This window comes from Haliaeetus albicilla, chromosome 20 (genome assembly GCF_947461875.1).
Source record: "Haliaeetus albicilla chromosome 20, bHalAlb1.1, whole genome shotgun sequence".
Lineage (NCBI taxonomy): Eukaryota > Metazoa > Chordata > Aves > Accipitriformes > Accipitridae > Haliaeetus > Haliaeetus albicilla.
The window spans coordinates 5,064,643-5,084,329 of NC_091502.1; the positions used below are offsets into that span (position 1 = coordinate 5,064,643).

The following is a 19,687-nucleotide window of genomic DNA, read 5'->3' on the forward strand; positions in this document are numbered from 1 at the left end:
CGTAGTGTCCAGGGCAGCACCGGTGTCTGCAGGCAGTGTAGTGCCAGAGGAGAGATGCCTGGGGTACCTGGGCAGCCCCTCGCAGCAATCAGAGACTATGGCAACTTGTAGGTAGAAAAGTGGCAGGGTACAAACTACAGAGTTTTGTTCCCTCTACTGAGAAAGACAACCTTGGATGTCATTTGGGCCATGGCACTGAGAAGACTTGTGTTAGCTGCATGTATGAGTATGCTTCCAGTTATTTTTCCATTACTAGATGTGTTTAAATGTTTTCAGGTTCAGAAACAAATTATTAAATGTTTGACTTCAGGAATTACTGAAAAAAACCCACAATGAGATTTCGAGAATGACTACTACATGACTTGGCAGCATAATGTCTACACATACCATTCCAGAGGATTTGTTTTCTGGTGAAGGATTTTATTTTGGTTTTGTTCGCAAAGTGATAGTTTATAGAGCACTTAGGCTGATGACAACTTTCAGGGTAGGTCATTAAAGCATGTAATTCATTTGGAAATATGAGACAAGACAAAAAGGTTAAAATATTCTGACTTTAATCCCCAAATCATAATCCTGAAGCTGAAAAGGAAAGGTAATTTTAATGGATGCCTTTTAATTTTTGCTTTCTCTTATCTGTTTTTTTGTTGTCAATCTCTTGCTTATCATTCTGATGAGGGATTTTAGTGAAACTCATTCTGTTACTGTAGTGAGAGATATCAAAAGAGAGTAGACGCATGCTCACTAGATTTGGTTAAAAAAAAGGAAGAACACTTCTTTGAAAAATGTCCACTCTCCCCATTTTGTGGACCAAAATCTATATTTTTTCAATATTCTGACTAGCTGCAATAGAATCATAGAATCATAGAATAACAGGTTGGAAGAGACCTCAAGGATCATCTGGTCCAAACTTTCTTGTCAAAAGCACGGTCTAGACAAGATGGCCCAGCACCCTGTCCAGCTGAATCTTAAAAGTGTCCAATGTTGGGGAATCCACCACTTCCCTGGGGAGATTATTGCAATGGCTGATTGTTCTCATGGTGAAAAAATCTTCCTCCTGTGTCCAATCAGAATCTCCCCAGGAGTAACTTGCACCCATAACCCCATGTCTTTTCCATGTGACTCCTTGTAAAAAGGGAGCCTTCCATCTTCTTTGTAGCCACCCTTTAACTACTGGAACATGGTGACAAGGTCTCCCCTAAGCCTTCTTTTCTCAAGGCTGAACAAACACAGTTCTCTCAGCCTTTCCTCGTATGGCAGGCTTCCCAGTCCTTTGATCACCTTCGTGGCCCTTCTCTGGACCCTCTCCAGCCTGTCCATGTCTCTTTTGTGTAGTGGGGACCAAAACTGAACACAGTATTCCAGGTGTGGCCTGACAAGCGCTGAGTAGGATGGGATAATGACTTCTTTATCTCTGCTGGTGATGCCCGTGTTGATGCAACCCAGCATCCTCTTGGCTTTCTTTGCCGCAGCAGCAGCAGCACGCTGTTCACTCATTGAGCCTGTTGTCCACCAGAACCCCCAGGTCCCTTTCCACAGAGCTGCTCCCCAGCCAGGTAGATCCGAGCCTGTGCTGCGCTCCTGGATTATGTTTTCCGAGGTGCAAGACCTTACCTTGTCCTTGTTGAACTTAATAAGGTTCTCGTTAGCCCACTCTTCCAGCCTATCCAGGTCTTCCTGCAGGGTGGCTCTCCCTTCCAAAGTGTCCACTTCCCCAATCAGTTTGGTATCATCAGCAAACTTCATCAGGGTACACTTGACACTATCATCCAGATCACTTATGAAGATATTAAGCAACGTTGGACCCCACTTGTGACAGGTCGCCAGTTGGAAAAGGAGCTATTTACCACCACCCTCTGCGTGCAGCCTGTCGGCCAGTTCCCCACCCACCGCACAGACCACTTGTCTAGGCTGTAACGCATCCGTTTCTCTAGGGGGAGGCTGTGAGAAACGGTATAGAAAGCCTTGGAGAAATCCAAGTAGACAATGTCCACTGCTCGCTGCGCATCAACTGAGCAGGTTATTTTGTCATAGAAGGCGATCAGGTTTGTGAAACGTGATTTATGCTTGGTGAATCCATGCTGGCTTTTCCCAGTCATGTGCTTCATTTGACTTGTGATAGCCCCCAGGAGGATTCATTCCATAACTTCAGGGACTGAAGTAAGACCGATGGGCCTATAATTTCCTGGATCTTCCTTTAAGGCCTTCTTGTAGATGGGGGTGACATTAGCCTTCTTCCAGTCTTCTGGGACGTCCCCCAGTCTCCATGACTTCTCACAGATTATGGAGAGCAGCCTTGCAACGATGTCAGCCAGCTCTCTTAACACCCTTGGGTGGATATTGTCAGGGCCCATCGATTTGTAGGGGTCAAGCTCCTGTAATAGTTCACATACCAACTTTTCCTTCACTGACAGTGGGTCTGTGTTTGCATCAACCTCAATTTTTGTTCCCAAGGTCTGGGCCCCAACAGTGCTGGTAAAGACAGAGGTGAAGAAAGTGGTGAGAACCTCTGCCTTCTCAGTGTTGTTGGTGACTAATTCACCTCTCCTGTTTAACGGCAGACCAATATTTTCCTTCTGTTTCTGCTTGTTGTTTACGTACTTGAAGAACCCTTTCTTGTAGTTTTTGACATGCCTGACCAATTTCAATTTGAGCTGGGCTTTTGTTTTTCTAACTGCATCTCTGCACACCCTGGCTATGCCCTTGTAGTTCTCAACGTGTGTTCATCCACTTTTCCATGTCTGGCACACTTCTCTTTTGGTTTTGAGCAGACTCGGAAGCTCACAGTTAAGTCAAGGGGGGTCTCTTGCTCTGCCCTCTGCCTACTTTCCTTACCTTTAGAGGGGATGAACAGGTTTTGTGCTTCCAGGAGAGCATTCTTGAAAAACTCCCAGCACTGGCTAGCTCCTTTATCCTCCATAGAAGCTTCCCACAGAACCCCTCCCAAGTGAGCTCTGAGCTCTTCTAAAATCTAAAACCTTTGTCTTAGTACTAACCTTCAACTACTACTTAGTACTAACCTTGCTCAGCAGGATCCCAGACCACAATATTGTGATCACTGCAGCCAAAGCTATGACTAACTGAGATATTACAAAGCAGGTTTTCTTGGATTGTGAGTATCAAATCCAGTAGTGCTTCACTCCTGGTTGGCACATCTAACATTCATATGATGAAGCAGCCCTCTATGCATCCCAAGAACTTGATGGATGACAGGTGAGCTGCTGTATTGTTCTTCCAACAAATGCCTGGGTAGTTGAAGTCACCCATAAGAATCAGGTTCTGCTGACCCAAATATTACTTTGTTGGCATTATCATCTTGGTTTGGAGGCCTACTGTAAGATCCCCCTTGGAGGCGACCCCTCTGATCTTGACCCAGAGGCATTCGACAGGGCTTCCACAATCACTGTAGTTGACTTCTATACATTCAAGGTTCTCCTTAACATAGAGCGTGACCCCTCTTCCTCTTCTTCCCTGCCAAGGTCTTACAAAAAAGCCTATAGCCATCAATCGCAATCCTCCAGTCATGTGAGTTGTTCCACCATGTTTCAGTTACTCCTATGATATCATGACTTTCTGACTGGGCATGGAGGTCCTGTTTGTTCCCCAGGCTGTGTGCATTGGTATACATACACTTGAGGTGGTTGGTCTTCTGGTTCTCATCTTGGGAGGCAGCTAAGGAACATTTGTCACTGCTCTGGTTGGCCTGTCTTATTCCCCAGTTGGTTGCAATGGCATTGCCACTTTGGATCCCACCTCCTGAGTCCTTCAGTTTAAAGCCCACCTCACCAAGTTGGCCAGCCTGCTGCCAGAGATTCCCTTGCCTCTTCTAGGCAGGTGGATCCCATCCCTCCCTAACAGACTATAGTCATCAAAGAATGTCCCACTGTTATAAAAGCCAAAACCCTCATGACGGCATCAGCCACAAAGCCAGAAGTTGATTTGCATTATATGTCTATTTCTGGCTGCACCCTTTCCTCTAACTGATAAAATGGAAGAAAAGATAACTTGGGCACCAATACTTTTCGCTTGCACCCCCAGGGCTTTGTAGTCTTCCTTGATTCTGCCCAGGTTCTATCTGGCAGTGTCATTCGTGCCCACATGAAAGATTAGCAATGGATAATAGTCTGTGCTCTTGACAAACTGTGGCATCCTCTCAGCAATATCTCTGACCTCAGCTCCCAGAAGGCAGCATACCTTTTGTGACCCCTTGTCAGGTCATCCGATGGGTGCCTCAGTTCCCCTTAACAGAGAGTCACCCACTACGAGCACTTATCATTTCTTTTTGCAGTATCCACTGTGTGCTGCCGGTACAGTTTCTCCTTGCAGACCTTGCTCGTGGGTGTCTACGACTGTTAAAACTTCATATCATAATACACTTCCACATTTAGAAAGTGCCAATTATCAGTAAATATAGAAATTTGGTAACAAGCATGAGACGTATACACAGATAAGTGACACATAAGCAGGTTGTTCGTTAAAATACAGAAACAAGAAGAATATCTCCATGTTCTATTAATGGATGTGACAAGAACATTTGCCACCTTGAAGATGACTGCTGTCCCTGCTCTCAAATCACAGATTTGCTTTCGTTCTATCCCTATCCTTATGTTGTGTCTGTTTGGACAGAAAGCTAAACAACAATGCATAGTTCTCCATAAATTAATGTGCCAATGGCACTGTATTATCATCTTTATGTGGGGACTTCACATGTAACTTTGAGCCGTCACTGATAGTCACTCACTGGGGCTATTCCTCTTCTAATGTGCAAGATGCTGAATTTGGCCTTCTCTAGCTCTTAGTCCTCAGTCTTCAAAATGCCACATGGAAGATCCTGAAAACAAATGAAGCTGTGTTTTGATGGGACCCATTCACTGTATCCAAATCTCTCTTTCAAAGTTTTGCTGGTGGTTTCAATATTTTAGTGCAGTGACATGAAGGGGTTAGTTTGCCTACTTAAATCTCACATTCTTAGGTCTTGACCAGGGATAGAAGGAAAGCCCTCTCCTTGATACCAAAGCTTGCATGAGAACATACAGGATATTATGACTTTCCTTTGAAGACTCTTGTATTGGCTGGTGCTCAGAAAGAGGAGCGGCAGCTTTATTATGTCTTGGAAATTGTTAATATCTTGACCGGTGGCAAACTTTCTGTATAGGGTGGTGAACATGAAATGCATTTGTCCTTTGAGTTCCTGGAGCTGGACACTTCAGTTGTGTGACATGGAAAGTCCTGATCATCTGCTGATGCTCAGTTGCACTGATTGAAGGCAGTTGAAACAATACTGCTGTTTTGTCCTTACAAAAATCAAGTTAGGCTCATTCTTCTGTTTTGTGCACATAGTGCATCAGTTGGGCTCGCATGGTGTAATCATAATTCTCCTCCACCAGGCTGAGCCCAAACTGCTGTGGCTGGGTAGCAGCCTGTGTTTCACGTCAATGAAACAAATGTGTCTAGCATTTGCTGAAAAACACATTGAGGGAATAAAAAAATGAGATCCCTAAGTTCTGATGGATGTGAACAGGACACTGCAAAGTATTTCCTTCTGATGAGTCCAAACCCAATACTTCAGGTCTTGTGTGACAGCTTGGGGCTAGTTTATCTTATGTTGTTGGGTCTGCTGGCGCCGTATGAAGCCAGCATGAACCACACAAAAGTAAGTGTCTAAGAGAAGTGTCTAAGCTGGAGACGGTGATCCCTTGTAGGAAGAGAGGCTGCTGCCCTCTGTAAAAGGCACAAGCCACAAAGGACTCCAAAGAGCAGATGGAGACAAAGCCTGTCCTGAACAGGAGGAATGCCTTTCCTCGGAGGCAATCTCCTTCAGGCCCTGTCCTGGGGATGAGAAAACGCACGTGCTCCAGTGAAGTGGCTCTGGTGGTGTGAGGAGTCTCTTTTCTAGAGGCAGAAACCATTGGGAAGGTGGTGGGAAGGCAGAACTTGTCCCAGCAGCCCTAGTTTGGCGATGGCATGTTCCACCCCTTCAGGGAAAGGTGGATGTGAGGGAAATAAGTGCAAGAAGGTATAGTGGAGAGGACCCAGTAAGAACAAGTCCTTTCTTAAGTTATTGTAAATCTCATTATTCCTGGGCTTGAAGTGCAACTTGCGTATGTGTTTCTGGGAGGTTTGAGAGTGGTATAATTTTATACACTTTGTGCCTGAGGGTGTAGGGTATGAAGTCCATGGGCTCCGGAGTAGGTTTTCTTTCCTATGGCTTCTGTCAGATGAAGGGCGTTTTGGGGATATTGTCACACTGACTTATTTCTAAAAGCAAATCTCTGTTCAGGGCACAAAAGTAGCTGTGAGCCTTATATAAAAGTAATGTCGAAAGGTGATTTCTGAAAGCCCTCCTGCTCGCTGATACAGAAACAGTCTCTGTAACAACACCTTTATGCCAAATTTAACTGTGATAGCCCCCTTCCCTCCAGCCTGCCCCTTTCCCTACATTTTGGGCTGTTTTGCTGGCACACAGCAGGCCTATGGGTGTGTTTGCAATTACAGAGGGTGAAACAGGAACAGCTCTGCCTTATCTCCCTGGTTTCCCAATGTCACTAAGCGCATTTTATTTTGAGATTCCTGATGGTGCTTGGCAAAGATAAACAAAATCTTCCATCAGGAAACCTGGGAGCTATTTCCACAGGAAGCTTCAAATCACTAAAGTAAATAAAACCCTTTTACATTATTCCCAGCCACATTATTTAGCTAGCCTGAGCCTGTAACAATTGGTGAGAGGTGTCATATATTAGGGGGCTTGTAGCCTTTAAACAAATGATTCTCTTGGAATCCTGTGCATTTTGCTTTTGTCCCTGGATTTATTCAGAAAATAGTCTTTCTTTGGAGAAGACACATCTAGGAAGAGCTCCAGACCTGACAACATGGAAGTAGTTGCAACTATATTATTCTGTTGGCACGCTATCCTTTTACGTTAAAAATAGTTCATTTGCCTCAGTCCCAGAGGATCTTCAGTTTCATCTTAAGAGTTTTGCTTGGCTCTTCCTAGTTTTTACTGAGTACTGGCATCTGCAAAAGCCAAAAATTAGCAGTATTTCAGACCCGTACCCTGGCTTTCCCAACACACATCAGAACAGTTTGAGATTTACTGTAAGACGCAGCAATTTCTTTCACCCAAATACTTACCCATGATTAAAACTTTGGAGCCTTGACTGGTTTTAAGTGTGTCTGAATTCAATGCTTTTTAACAGGATCAAGCATAGGATTCACTTCATCTAACTTAAGCCTTAAAGTTAGGTATCTAAGCCTAAGCTGGTCATGTAGAATCTCTTCATAACTAAGCATGATGGATCAGGATCTCTGGAATTTGACTCATCGTGAGGCGATGGGTTGCATTGCCCTCTGGAGGTGCCTCTGTCACTCCATGGGCTGTAAACTTTTGCCCATGCACAAACCAACTATATTCAAGTAGATGTCAACATTTTGATGGCTTAGGCTAAATATGCTGTACCCCATGTAAGGAAAGGTTTCATTTTAGTAGCACTTCCAGTCAACATGTTCTTAAATGAGATCAGAATCTGGCATCATGCACTCTTACATACCAAAAGGATGCTGATGATAGTCACTCATAGATGAGTTCACTAAATTTAAAGATTTTTCTTATAGTTTTTTTTGCTGGACAGAGGAAAGAAGGGGGTCCCAATGAAATGTAGGAGGAACAAGTCAACACAGGCTTTAATATCCAATCTAATATGTTAGTGTCACCGCCTCCATTAGGTTGATCTTTGGACTACACACGTGAACTACAGCTCATGATAGGCACACACATTGCTCCCACTGCAAGGGCATGATGAGTTCAACCAACAGAAATCAGGCCTCTCCCTGGAAGGCATCTACAGTCAATGGAAATTTCAATCCAGGACTTGCAGGAGCTCATTTACCCTCTGCTTAACACTCAGGGCTAAGTGTGGAAAAGAGGATATTAAGGGGAGAAACTGATGCCAGACCTTCAACAGGCAGAACTTTGTTTGAAAGGCAGCAGTGGGCAGGTCATGTTCATGGTCCCCCTGGGAAGGCAAGGCAGCTCAGTTTGCATTGTGGGCATTTAGGGAGAAGCTTTCTGGTGGATTGGTCAACCAATGAAAGAGGTTACTGAAAGAAGATGTGGGATATTATGTACTGGAGATCTACTCTTTATGTGTCCCTGCTGATGTGACATTGAACCCAAAGCAACATTGGTAAGCCTGGAATGGGATGAAAGTTGGCATTGGGCTGTTCATGCTCTAAGAGACAAGAAAAGAAGGCATAATTCTCCTGTACAAAAGACAAAACCATTCTTACAATTTTGAGACAAGTTCACAGCCAAGTGCTGTAGCAATTAGCAGTGAAAGAACAATTGAAAATGGCCAAAGTCAATGTCACTTGACCGAGAAGAAGGAAATTACTTTATCAGAATATTGGCTACAAATAAACCAAGAGAGGTTGCACTCTAGGAGTAAAACTTGGAAGTGCTTTCTCTCAGGAACTTGCTCCTACTTTCACTGAGGTCAGTGGCGTAACTCTCCCTCGCTGGAGGGATGAGCCCCAGGTGGAGGCGGCCGTGGGTCTGCGCCACTCCCCAGGTGGAGGAAGCTGCGGTAACCTTACAATGAACTGCAAACACGACTTTTGTCAAGTATGACTTTTTTCAAATATGACTTTTTACATGCCTGAACTCTCTGCTCTGAAAAATCCTTGTGAAAACGTAACTTAGTAAATGGTTAGTGCGACAATCCTTGATTTCTCTCGGGTGGAAATATTGTCCACCTGTGTTTAATGCCAAGCAGCCTGAATAGAGTGATCTTCATCTTAGCGCTTGCCCACACACAGCCGACCACCCAGGCTAGAGGGTACCGTTTCTGCTTTCCTCTTGGGTGGCTGACACACTTTAAATGCATGGAGGGTAAATACCTCTGTTCCAAGGGAAATCTCAGGCGTGTAATCACAGATTCAGTAATTTCTCAACATTTGAAGCATTTTTAAGAAATAGACATAATTTGTCTGAATACTTATGAATAACGAGAAAACAATATAACCAAGTGTGATGAACTGCAGTATTTTTCTACTGTGCTCTTGAGATTCATTTTCTCTCATGCAGTTCACAAGCTGGAGCTGAGATCAGAATTTTCCTCCTTTTTCATAGTCCCACTGTGCTGTCTTTAAATAATTCTGCTTCTGGTACCTTGCCCCAGTCTGTCTTAACTTGGCATAACATTTATACAAACTCATTACTTCCAAGAGCGACTTCAGTTTACACCAACTGATGTCTGAGCCCAAGTGTCTCATAGCTCCAAGACAAATTATAAGAATAGCTGGAGCCTAGCATAAAGGAAAGATTAGAGACTTCAGCAGGAAGACAACGACATTGATCAGTTCAAAGGCTTCCTGATAAAGGGGAAAATATATGCCGTGTTAATTTTGGCTCATTCATTTCATATAAACTAAAAAGTGTTCTTGATTTTTGACAGATGTACCGAGTGGATTCCATATTAGTTTGGAAAAAATGCCTATTGAAGGAGAGAATTTGATATTGTCCTGTTCAGCCAACAAATTCCTGTACAAAGATATTGCTTGGATTTTACCGAGGACGGTCAACAATCAAACGAAAGCAAAAAGGTCTCTCAACAAGGAGTACTCCGTCACCCTCACTCTGACCATCAAGAACGTTTCCCTGGCACACTCGGGCACCTATGCCTGCCGAGCAAGGAACATATACACGGGGAAAGAAGTGCTTCAAAAGAAAGACGTTACAATCAGAGGTGAGCACTGCAACAAAAAGGCTGTTTACTCTCGGATCCTCAAATATAAAAGCACAAGGAATGATTGTACAACACAAAGCAATGTAAAACATTAAAGGACTCATTAAACAGTAACAGGTGTCTCATATCATCTTGATTTTTTATTACTGTTGCTACCTTTCAGGCCCTGAGGTGGTGCACATTCCCCCATGGGTTGGACGTAGGAGGAATAGCAAACAAAATCGTAACGCATGAGCTTCCAGTTGAGTTCAGACGGGTGTTTTCTGCTTTGACAAGGCACGTGGAAGCTGGGGTTTGGAAGATCCCCTGTGCTACATTTTGCATGTTGTTATTTTTTCTCTTGCTGTCTCCTACTGAGCGATAAGGAAACTTTGGATCAATCTTTTCTTCCACTTTGATATCGGCCTCATCAAAAGTGTCAAAGCTGAATAAACTGATTAACTTTAAAAACTGCTGTTTTCAGTCAACAATGGACATTTAATAAGTTAACTTGAATGTGCGGAATGAGCACAATTCAGTTTGAGATTGACTGGACTACATATTTTTTATTTTAATCTGATCTTGATGGACTTATAAATATTACCTGCTGAGCAAGTTCTAATGCTTATTTATTTGAAATTATTTTCTACACTAAAGTACATTAATCTTAAAAAGTATCTTCTAAAAGAAGTATGCAGGGAAGAAATAAAAATGTTGATATAATGCGCAGACCTATCATATCATTTATAATAATGATGATTTTAAAACTGACAGACGTGAACCATGTTTCTCCAAATAAATCCAGGTAGACTTCCGGTTGCTGTGTTGGTCAATTTTTAAAGTCAGTTCTGCACTAATGTAAAAAGCTACTGATAAAGGTGTGAGTATTGCTCCTGGCCTGAAGATTCAGGAATTTGTGATGTTGTAATTATTTTATTAAATGAGAAATATTACACTAACATGACTGACAAGGTTGCAGCCAGCACAGTGATTTGTTTAATATGTTTTTTAAAATACAAACTCAAAATTGAAGCCATTAAAAATATTCACTGCTTTTGGTATGCAAATGACAATTGGATTTATTATGGGGATTAAGAACCAGCCAAACTGCTGAAGGAGAATTAAGGGCAACCTAAGACTTCCTTGTGAGCGTTTCCCCTTTTTTTCCTTCGTCATGATTTTGCTATGAGATGTTTCTGTGTATTATAAATTCTGTATAAGGAAGAAGTTACTATTTTTAATAGATCTGATAACTTTATTTTTTTACAATACATAGCTTTTATTATTTTTGGTTACATTTATGATTGATTGTTTATATAGCATTTACATACGCCATAACAAAACAGACCGTAGTGACCAAAATAGCTACAGCAAAGGAACAAAGTGGCTGTGCTTTTAAAATAGAGGGTGACAACATGACAGTTTCTTGCGCTTGGGAACTCACCAGACTATTTCCTCCTTTAGGTATCGAGCCTGTGTCCCACGGCTAAACTTGTCTTTCACGTGGGAATTGCTTTTGTCAAGTGTGAAAGGGTAAACAATAGCATTTCCCCATAATGCCAGTTTCATGGAGCCTAAAATGCTTAGAAAACAATTGATAACCTGGAAGTTGTCAGAGTAAAGAAAAGAATAATCATTTATATCTTGAAATGTCACCTATAGCCTGCTTGTATACAGTAGCTCTTTTGTTCATTATTAGTGTGATGGCTTCCAGAAACAATGTGTTCTTGCAAAGGGATCTGGCTCTCTTTTTTTCTAAACCATGCCTAAAAGCAAGCGAAATCATTGGTGACTGCTTAAAAATGGGGCAAGTGCGCTCTTTAGCATTTGCAAGTCTTCAGAAGAATTACAATACCGAATCCCCTTTTTTATGAGGCTATTTTGTGAAAAGACATTTGATGGCAAGGTGGGTGGTGATGACAGGACATTATGAATTTTCCATGGCCTTGGGAGCCAGAGCGCGATGACTTGTAGCAGCCAGTTGCCAGGCAATATGAGTTTGGGTCAAAAAAAAGAGATGTGGTGATTAGTGTTCCTCTGTGAAATTGTTGTGAATTTGTGCATCACTGGTGGGTGGACGTCCTACCAGCCTGGTCTCAACCAGTGCTCGGAGGGCCACGCTGTGCAAGGGTGTCGTAACATCCCGATGTGGCTGCCCGTGTTGGGAGGCACAGAGAAACCTCACTGGAAACGTTTGAGGAAAGCAGTTCTTGGTGGCCAGATAAAAACTGCTGATGTCACTTTTGATGTCCTCAGATGACTGGAGAATCTCATCGGTTTGGGGAGTTTCTCTGCCTTCTGTTGTGTAATATATTATTTAGGGAGAAAGGTGTGAATTATATTTCTTTTTTTTTTTTTTAAGTGTTAAAACTAAAGCTTGTATTTATATTTTTGTACTGATTAATAAAAATAAGCGAACAGACAATATAATCATAACAAAGGGCAAAAATGGACAGAACGCAAAAGTAAACCCCCAAATGAACAAATTGTAATGTTTACCCCTTGTTTGCCATTGTTTGCTTTTGGAAATGCAAATTTTCCCTCCTTACCACCCTGGGCTGGCTGAGTGCTCTGACACCAGCATCCCCTTCTCCCCTCTGCGACCCCCCCCGTTGCTCCCCTGGGCCAAACTCTGCCTACAATGAAGTTCCTCGGTGTAACTGAGAGCAGAGTTTGGCCTGGCAAGGCAGCATTCATGGGCAGGCATGAGGGCTGGGGACGAGCCCGGGGGGCTTCCCTGGGTGCTGAGCCCTGCACTGTGCACCCTGGTGGCCAGGGCAGCCCCTCGGGTTTGGGGCATGCAGAGCTGGGCGTTGGAAACTGCCCCTCTTGGCTTCACTGCAAAAATGACTGGGAGAAAACTCAGGTTGACCAAGTCCTTGAAAAATCAGCTGATTGCAGCAGGGAAATTATTGAAAGTATGTGAACGGTGACTTAAGTTTTAAGCAAAAAAGTTTTAAGCAAAAAAGTTTTTCTTAATATGAAAACCCATCTTTAGTGTATGGCTATAAACAAATTAAAATTAATCACAAATAACTCGCAGAACGTGTGATTTGCCTTTGTTGTGTCATCTTGTCCACCTTCATTTTGGATGTCTGGGCTGGGATGTCCGTCAGGGACTGCTGATAAATGTGAACTGTGGAGCTCTTCTCAGCGCGCGGAAGTGGACATGCATCAGAGGGTGCCTGTTTGTAGACAGTGTTGTGAAAAAATCGAGGCGAGGTATCAATGAGAAGAGGGCAGTCTTCTTGGCTGCAAGGCAAATATTGTTGACCATGTCATTGTGTAGGTATGTGATGAAGAATTTACTTTACAGCCTCTCTCATGAGCATTACTGTTTGGGAAGAGAGACCAAATTGTCTACTACACTGTAAACAAAATATAGCATTGCTCATGGAAATTACAGACTTGCAGCTCAAGAAAGCCCAAACTGGTCATTGCAGGGTCATGACTATGCTGGAGTTGATTTCAAGGGGTAAGAGCATAGCAAAGATAGCCTGCTTTAAAAGTGCTTTTAGTGTCACGGGGTTCGTGCACACTGCATAAGCTGGTGGTATACAGGTGCTTAATTTTTCTGGAGAGTTTTTATTTACAGCTGGTAACAGAATGATTGTGAAGATGGAAATGTCTGATAGTTTTTTCTGAAAGGATAGAGAATAATCTTCCAAACACAGAATGTCAGAAGCTCAGCTGATATTATACTTGAACTTGGTGTATCAGTATCTATTGCCGTCTAAAAGAAAATATTTGCAAAGAGTTGGTTTCTGCTTTGTTTTGTTTTGTTTCATATTTTGTATTGTGTGACTTACTGTGTTAGTAACTGCTGATCCTGGCAGTGTCCTTGAAGGGAAAGATTGCAAATAATCGGTTCTTGCAAGACCAGGGAATTTGAGGGAATCGGCAGAGTATCTGCATTTGTGAGATTGCTCAGGAGCTCCCTGGATTCTCCACCACTGCTTTAAAGGGACCAAAATACCAAAAAGGATGATGTCAGAGTTGCAAATGTGACAGAAGGATGTTGCCATATAATGTGCATAAATGTTGTAAATATCTTGATCTTTGTCAAAATAGCCTTCGGCTCTGTATGAAATGGGGGAAGGAGTGGCAAAGGGTTGAAACGAGGATGAGAAAGATTCGTTGTTTTGCTTCTTTCAGGGATGACTTTAACATGATGTTTTTAGAGTGTTTTTGAAATGCCCTTCTGGGAGGCCCTTGAGCAGAAGCAGAACAGATGAGATGCGCTTCCAATACTCATTGTCACTGACTGTCACGGAAATGTGTTTTATTACATTGCGTTCGGATGAATGTCAGTAGATAAAAGTAAAACAGGAGCAGCGTTGCTGTGCGGTCTGCTAACACTCAGCTTCGGCCCCTGCCGTCAGGGTTTTCAGCGTCTGTGGGATGCCAGAGGACGTGGGTGCGCTTCTCACCGACGCAGTTTTGGCAGGTGGGCTGTGGTGTGGTTTGGCCAGGCCTTGTTGTGTTCAGCCAAATATGTGAAATGCAAAAGCGGAAGAATTTATGAAGACTTTGGAACATGTAACACAATGCTTTGGTGCTTATGGTTTCTGGTGTTAGATGACGTGAGTTTGCTGAATGTGATTTGTAACTGTACCCTTTAAAGTAAGTAAATGATAAAAGTCACATTCACAGGTATCGTGGTGCACAGAGCCGCATGGTGCTATCAGTGATGCAGAGATACTCTGCTACAAGGGTGTCCTGCTAATTGTTAAAAACTTTGGTGTCACGGTTTGTTTCTCTTGATGCAAAACTCTGAGCTTTGCTTTCGATAAACAAATGTGGTTGGTAATGGAACTGAGGAAAACTTTTAAATAATGTCATCATTGAGTCTTCACTGGTCATCATAACCTGCTATCACTGAGTAACGGGAGTCCTCTTTACACGCCAAACACTGTTAAGCAAACTGGAATGGTAAATAAAATCTGTGAACAATGAACTCAGTAGAACAGCCATATCTAACATCAGTAAAATGCTGGTAGGAAAAATAATTAAATGCCCACAGTTACAAGAATGTAAAACGGAGGTGTTGTTTTGTCTTGTAGCTCAAGAGGCACCAGCCTTGCTGCGGCACCTTATGGATCAGACAGTGAACACCAGTAACTCTGCCATGTTGGAGTGCCAGGTTCGTGGCATCCCCGAGCCCCAGATATCCTGGTTCAAAAACCATGAGGAAATACAGCAAGAACCAGGTGAGAGCTCTGTGTACTCGCCTACCTTTTACAGCCTTTTTCTTTACCCATCTGCCTTAGGTAGCCATTTGTAGAGTCATTGGCATCGGTACCCAGACGTAAGGAAGGAGTATTGCCCAGGTATTACCGGCGGGCAGCAGCATGGGTGCTCTGGGTTGTTCTGTCTCACTCCAAAACCTCAGCCAGGCTGGAGGTGTAGACACGACGGGTCTCTGTGGTGGAGTCAGTGGAAAAAATATAGCTCTCAATTGGCATCTTAGAAAAGTCATCTCCAGAGAAGCATATTTCTCTCCATTTACTATAGAGGGAGCCTAAGGATCAGGTGTCTTGGCCAGCGTATAACTAGGCAGGAGAAAACCGAGCTTGCGTGGTGTGCGTAGGAGTACCAGGGTGGGTCTGTGGTCAGGCATGCAAAGTCTGCTCTTGATTCACAACCTAGTCACCAGACTAAATCCGTACCTGGGGTGTCCAAAAACGAAATGCGTCTGCTGGGAGCAGAGGAATTCAGGTCTCACGCAGCAGAAAGGGACAATTTCCCAGGTGTCATGCTGCAGCTACAGGAAAACTCTGGGAGATGTTTACAGCTGTGTCTGGCATGTGGTTTCAAAGATCAGCTAAGGCTACATGTCCAGCTCTGCTGGCATCACAGTCACGGAAGTGTTCCCTGGAGATTGCAGGTGGAGATGAATGATGGGGGAAAAGGCAAAACCTTTCTCATGGGAGTTCATCCACATTCGGATCAGAAGCACACAATGAGCCAGTGTTACAGGCTCAGCAAAAATGTTCAAGGAGGTTTGGTCTGTAGGAACTTGAATCTTAAGCGTAGTCTTCAACAACAACGTTTTAGAAAGTTTGTGTTTATGGTTCTGTCCTGTGTTACTGGAAATTACTATAGCATGAATAAAAACAACTGGGAAAAATTCGGAGGAATTCTCCAAGTGAGTTATAAGCCCCTGCAGACTTGCAGCCCAGGCACTGAACATAATCTAGAACCAGATTCCATGAAGGTTTACAGTGACCATGTCGTTGTAATGTGCATTATTAACATTATCTTCTAAAATGAATGTTATGTGTCTAACTTGGGTGTAATGTAACACATAAAGTTAGGAGCCAGGAAGATCTCTCTAGAGGGTAGGTCAGAGCACTTTAGTTAGGTGCCTAAAATAGCTGGTGGGAATACATTCTGATGGGACAGTAGTTTTGATGGAGCCGAACACACAAGTGTGTACTTGACTGCACATTTCCTGGCTGTACAGTGCCTTAGAGGCAGTCCTGAGGCCAAATCTGCTCCTTACCCCTTCCTCACTTGCTGGAGCATTGCCCAGGCTGGCTTCTGGGTTGACCTAGCTGAAATAAACAAGATGTTGAAAACTTTGGGTAACAACTCCTACATTTTAGGGTCCACCTCATGGGACCTCTCTTTGCACTAGCTGGGGTCCTTCTGCGAAGGGGCCTGTTGTTCCATGCAAGTGAGATTTGGAGCTGGTCTGCTGCCCATAAGGCCAATGTGGATGCACAAAGCTGTGTCTTGGAAGTGCTTTAAGCTTGAGTGGCTTCTGGGGCAGACATACACCTGCAAGTGCGGTAATCAGACCACCCATTTTCCAAAAGCTGGAGACATGCTGAAGAACTCACCAGGATGAAAGTCTAGGCAGAGTGCTAATCAATATACACAGTACCAAGTGCTCCCAAGATCACTCCTTTAGGCTGAGATTTTTCATTCACACAATTGCTTTGTAAACACTGATTTCCAAAAGATTCCCAAAACATCCAAGCATATTTGGCTTTCCTGCAGATAACATTGTGCTGTGCAGTCTGTGGCTCAGATTTCTTTCGAGAAGAACTTGAAGCAGATATTATTACACAAGGGCCTGTTTTTGTTTATATCCTGGCTCCCTCTCATTGCAAAATATTTCATTTCACAGGAATAATTTTAGGGCCCGGAAGCCGAATGCTGTTTATTGAAAGAGTAAAAGAGGAGGATGAAGGACTATACCAGTGTATAGCTACCAACTTAAAAGGGTCCGTGGAGAGTGCGGCATATGTCACGGTACAAGGTAAAGCGCGACATTAAATGGGAAGAGCGAGCTTGCCAGGGTGATGTTCCTACTGAGGCTGGAAGGGTGGGGGTATGACTTGGGGCTCATGTGGTGATCTCTGAAGGCAGCAATTTGAAGTAAGTCCTAGCAAGGGAAGCATACCAGGTTGGAAAGGAAGCTTAGCAGGAAATGCTAACTCGGAGCGTGTTTACACTGACCTAAAAAGAAGAATTGCTTCAACCCAACAAAGATCAGGTCAGGGTAGAAGACAAATGTAAATTTAGTATCGTCAAAACAAACAAAAAACAGAATAAGGAGCACTCTCCTACCCACTCATTTTCCCAGTTCAAGTTACTTCCATGGAAGTTAGAGGCCTGGGATATTTTCATTTGTTTATTTTCAATGTAAAGTGAACTGCCAAATTGGACTAGAAGATTTTAGCCTAGCGATAGCTACACATGCATTTTTCAAAGGTACTTGTAAGAAGTAGGTATGATCTACTTATTTTTGTAACCATTGCTTGAGTTATTTTGCTATTCATTTAAATGTCCAGTGTTGTTCTGCCTTCTGCCAAGCTTGACTCAGGCCTGTGGCAGTGACTTCTATCAAGTAATTTTACATTGCATAAAAACAAAGTTTATTCAGTGACTTTTCAGTTTCATTGAATACCCTTTTGGTTCATATACTATGAGATAAGAGAAGCAGGTTGACATTCTCCATGTAAGTCGGTGCCATCTATGAATTGAATTTGACGTAACCTATCTTATTGGTCTCATGTGTTAAGTAAAAGTCCCAAATGCATTTAGTTTCTCTTTATAGAAGACAATTTGACTACCACTAGGTCTCTCAGGCTGGGATTATGTCTTTGTGGAGGTTCTCATACAACGGCTAAATGTATCTGAATACTACTGAGTATTTGGATACTACTCTACAGCAGAAGATAATTACAGCTAGTAAATCAGTATTGATTTTCTGCCACGAGTGTGTTAGCTGTCTCAGTTAATGGTGATCACTGGTGATACAATGATGTTTTTGCTTTAAAAGGTCAGGGATAAGTATACGTACCTGTGGGCTGGCCTAACTTGTGTAATCAAGGAGTTAAAACCACCTATCTCCTTACGGATAATGCTAAGGTTTTTACAGCTGCTATAATAGCTAGACTCATCCTACTAATAGATAGTCCTGGACAATGTAATTCATTATTGTATTGATTTTTAACATCATTGTAGCTTGGCTATTTATTACAACCACAAGCATTCTGTCAGATGGCTTCGAGGAAGTCATATCTCCCGGTGCGTGGTCCAGAGGAGAGAAAAGAGAGCAGCCAGGAAAGCTTCTTCTCTGGTTACATGTCCTGAGGGACCACTGGCAATGTTCTTGTGTGACTCCTATGGGAGCTCTTAAATAAGCAGGAGATGAAAGACTACCATATTAAAATTATAGGTTTGAGACTGGATGAGCAAAAGAGACAGAGTTTGTCTTATCTACTATGATCGAGGAAAATGTCTTTCCACCCTTTCTCTTCCTACCACATGAAGGGATGTCACTGGAGGGTTTTTCACTCATTCCTACGCTGATCTGGAGTGTCTGTCCCTCTCCCAAGGAACGGCAGCCTTTCACTCCATCCCTGAGCCTGGAAGGATGAGACCAGGGCTTAAACGTGGGGCTTTCTCTAGGCTTTGACACTTGCTTGTCTTTCTGAGAAATACAGACCCCGCCACTGCCGCTGTGAGCACCGAAGCCTTCCCTCTGTCCCGGCAGCTCTCGGAGCGTGGGGCTGCAGATCAAAGGGAGCGGAGCAAAGCCTCGTGTTGATGGCCACGTTTAGCAGATTGGAAGAGTAGTCTGTGAATGAGTCAGGAAGGAAACCGTCTGCTCTCTTTATTTCCTCTGAAAAAACATTCTTATACTCACAGATAAAACAATGTGTTATTTTTGTACCCAAGATGGATGAATGGATGGTGGAATCAAAGGGCCGTCTTTAAATAATCGCAGCCCATGTTTGGTTTGGAAGCCACGGTGGCCGGGCTGTCTGAGGAGGAGAGGGGCCGCGTTTGTGGACATGTCAGAGCAAACCGTCCGCTTGCTCTTGGCTGAGGAACTGAAGAGGGAGTGAATCTGCAAGGACAGAACAGGAACAGCAAATGGCTGCCAGAGCACCCAGCAGATGGAGAGGAGCATGTCCCTAAAGGCCTGGGGACACAAGCTGCTGGGCACAGGGGGAACACAGGCTGTCTTGGGCAGCTCTCCTTTGGGGGGGTCACCCTGCTCGCAGGGTGGATGACTTGCCAGGAAAGCCTTGCCCTGCTTCTCCTCCTGGGGACCCTCGCACTCCCCCTCAGCGGGAGCCAGCGATAGAGGTAGTTGCAGAGGTGCTGCACCATTTGAAGGGGTTGTGTTGACCAAGGAAGGCGCATCTTTTACAGCTCATGCTCACTGAAATGCGGATGTATAACAAGCAAATGAATACAGCAACATGCTCTGTTTTAAAGCCGATGCTCGATAAACTTAACGTGATCCCTGCTGATGAAAAGGAAAGCATTGCATTTATTAAGCATCCACTGAACTATTCCAACACTATGAAAATGGTGTTTGCTTTTTAAATAACTGCCTGGTTTTCTATCTAGCTACCTTTCTGACTTTGTATCTCAAAAAGTTGTTGGGCCTTTTGGGTCAGTCTGACTCTGCAGTCATCAGGAATGTTTCCATGAAGTTTAAC

General features: G+C 43.4%; 1 protein-coding gene across 2 annotated transcripts in view; it reads left to right on the plus strand.

Moving 5' to 3' along the window:
- FLT1 (fms related receptor tyrosine kinase 1) overlaps positions 1-19,687 on the plus strand; it is a 115,894-nt gene that overhangs the window by 63,577 nt on the left and 32,630 nt on the right. The window contains exons 13-15 of one of the 2 annotated variants that reach the window (XM_069808075.1): positions 9,450-9,740; positions 14,783-14,929; positions 16,855-16,986. In XM_069808075.1, the coding sequence (XP_069664176.1) occupies positions 9,450-9,740; positions 14,783-14,929; positions 16,855-16,986 (570 nt within the window). Of the gene's footprint in view, positions 1-9,449; positions 9,741-9,903; positions 12,759-14,782; positions 14,930-16,854; positions 16,987-19,687 lie in introns of those variants that run through there. The other variant, XM_069808076.1, reaches the window with a different exon arrangement.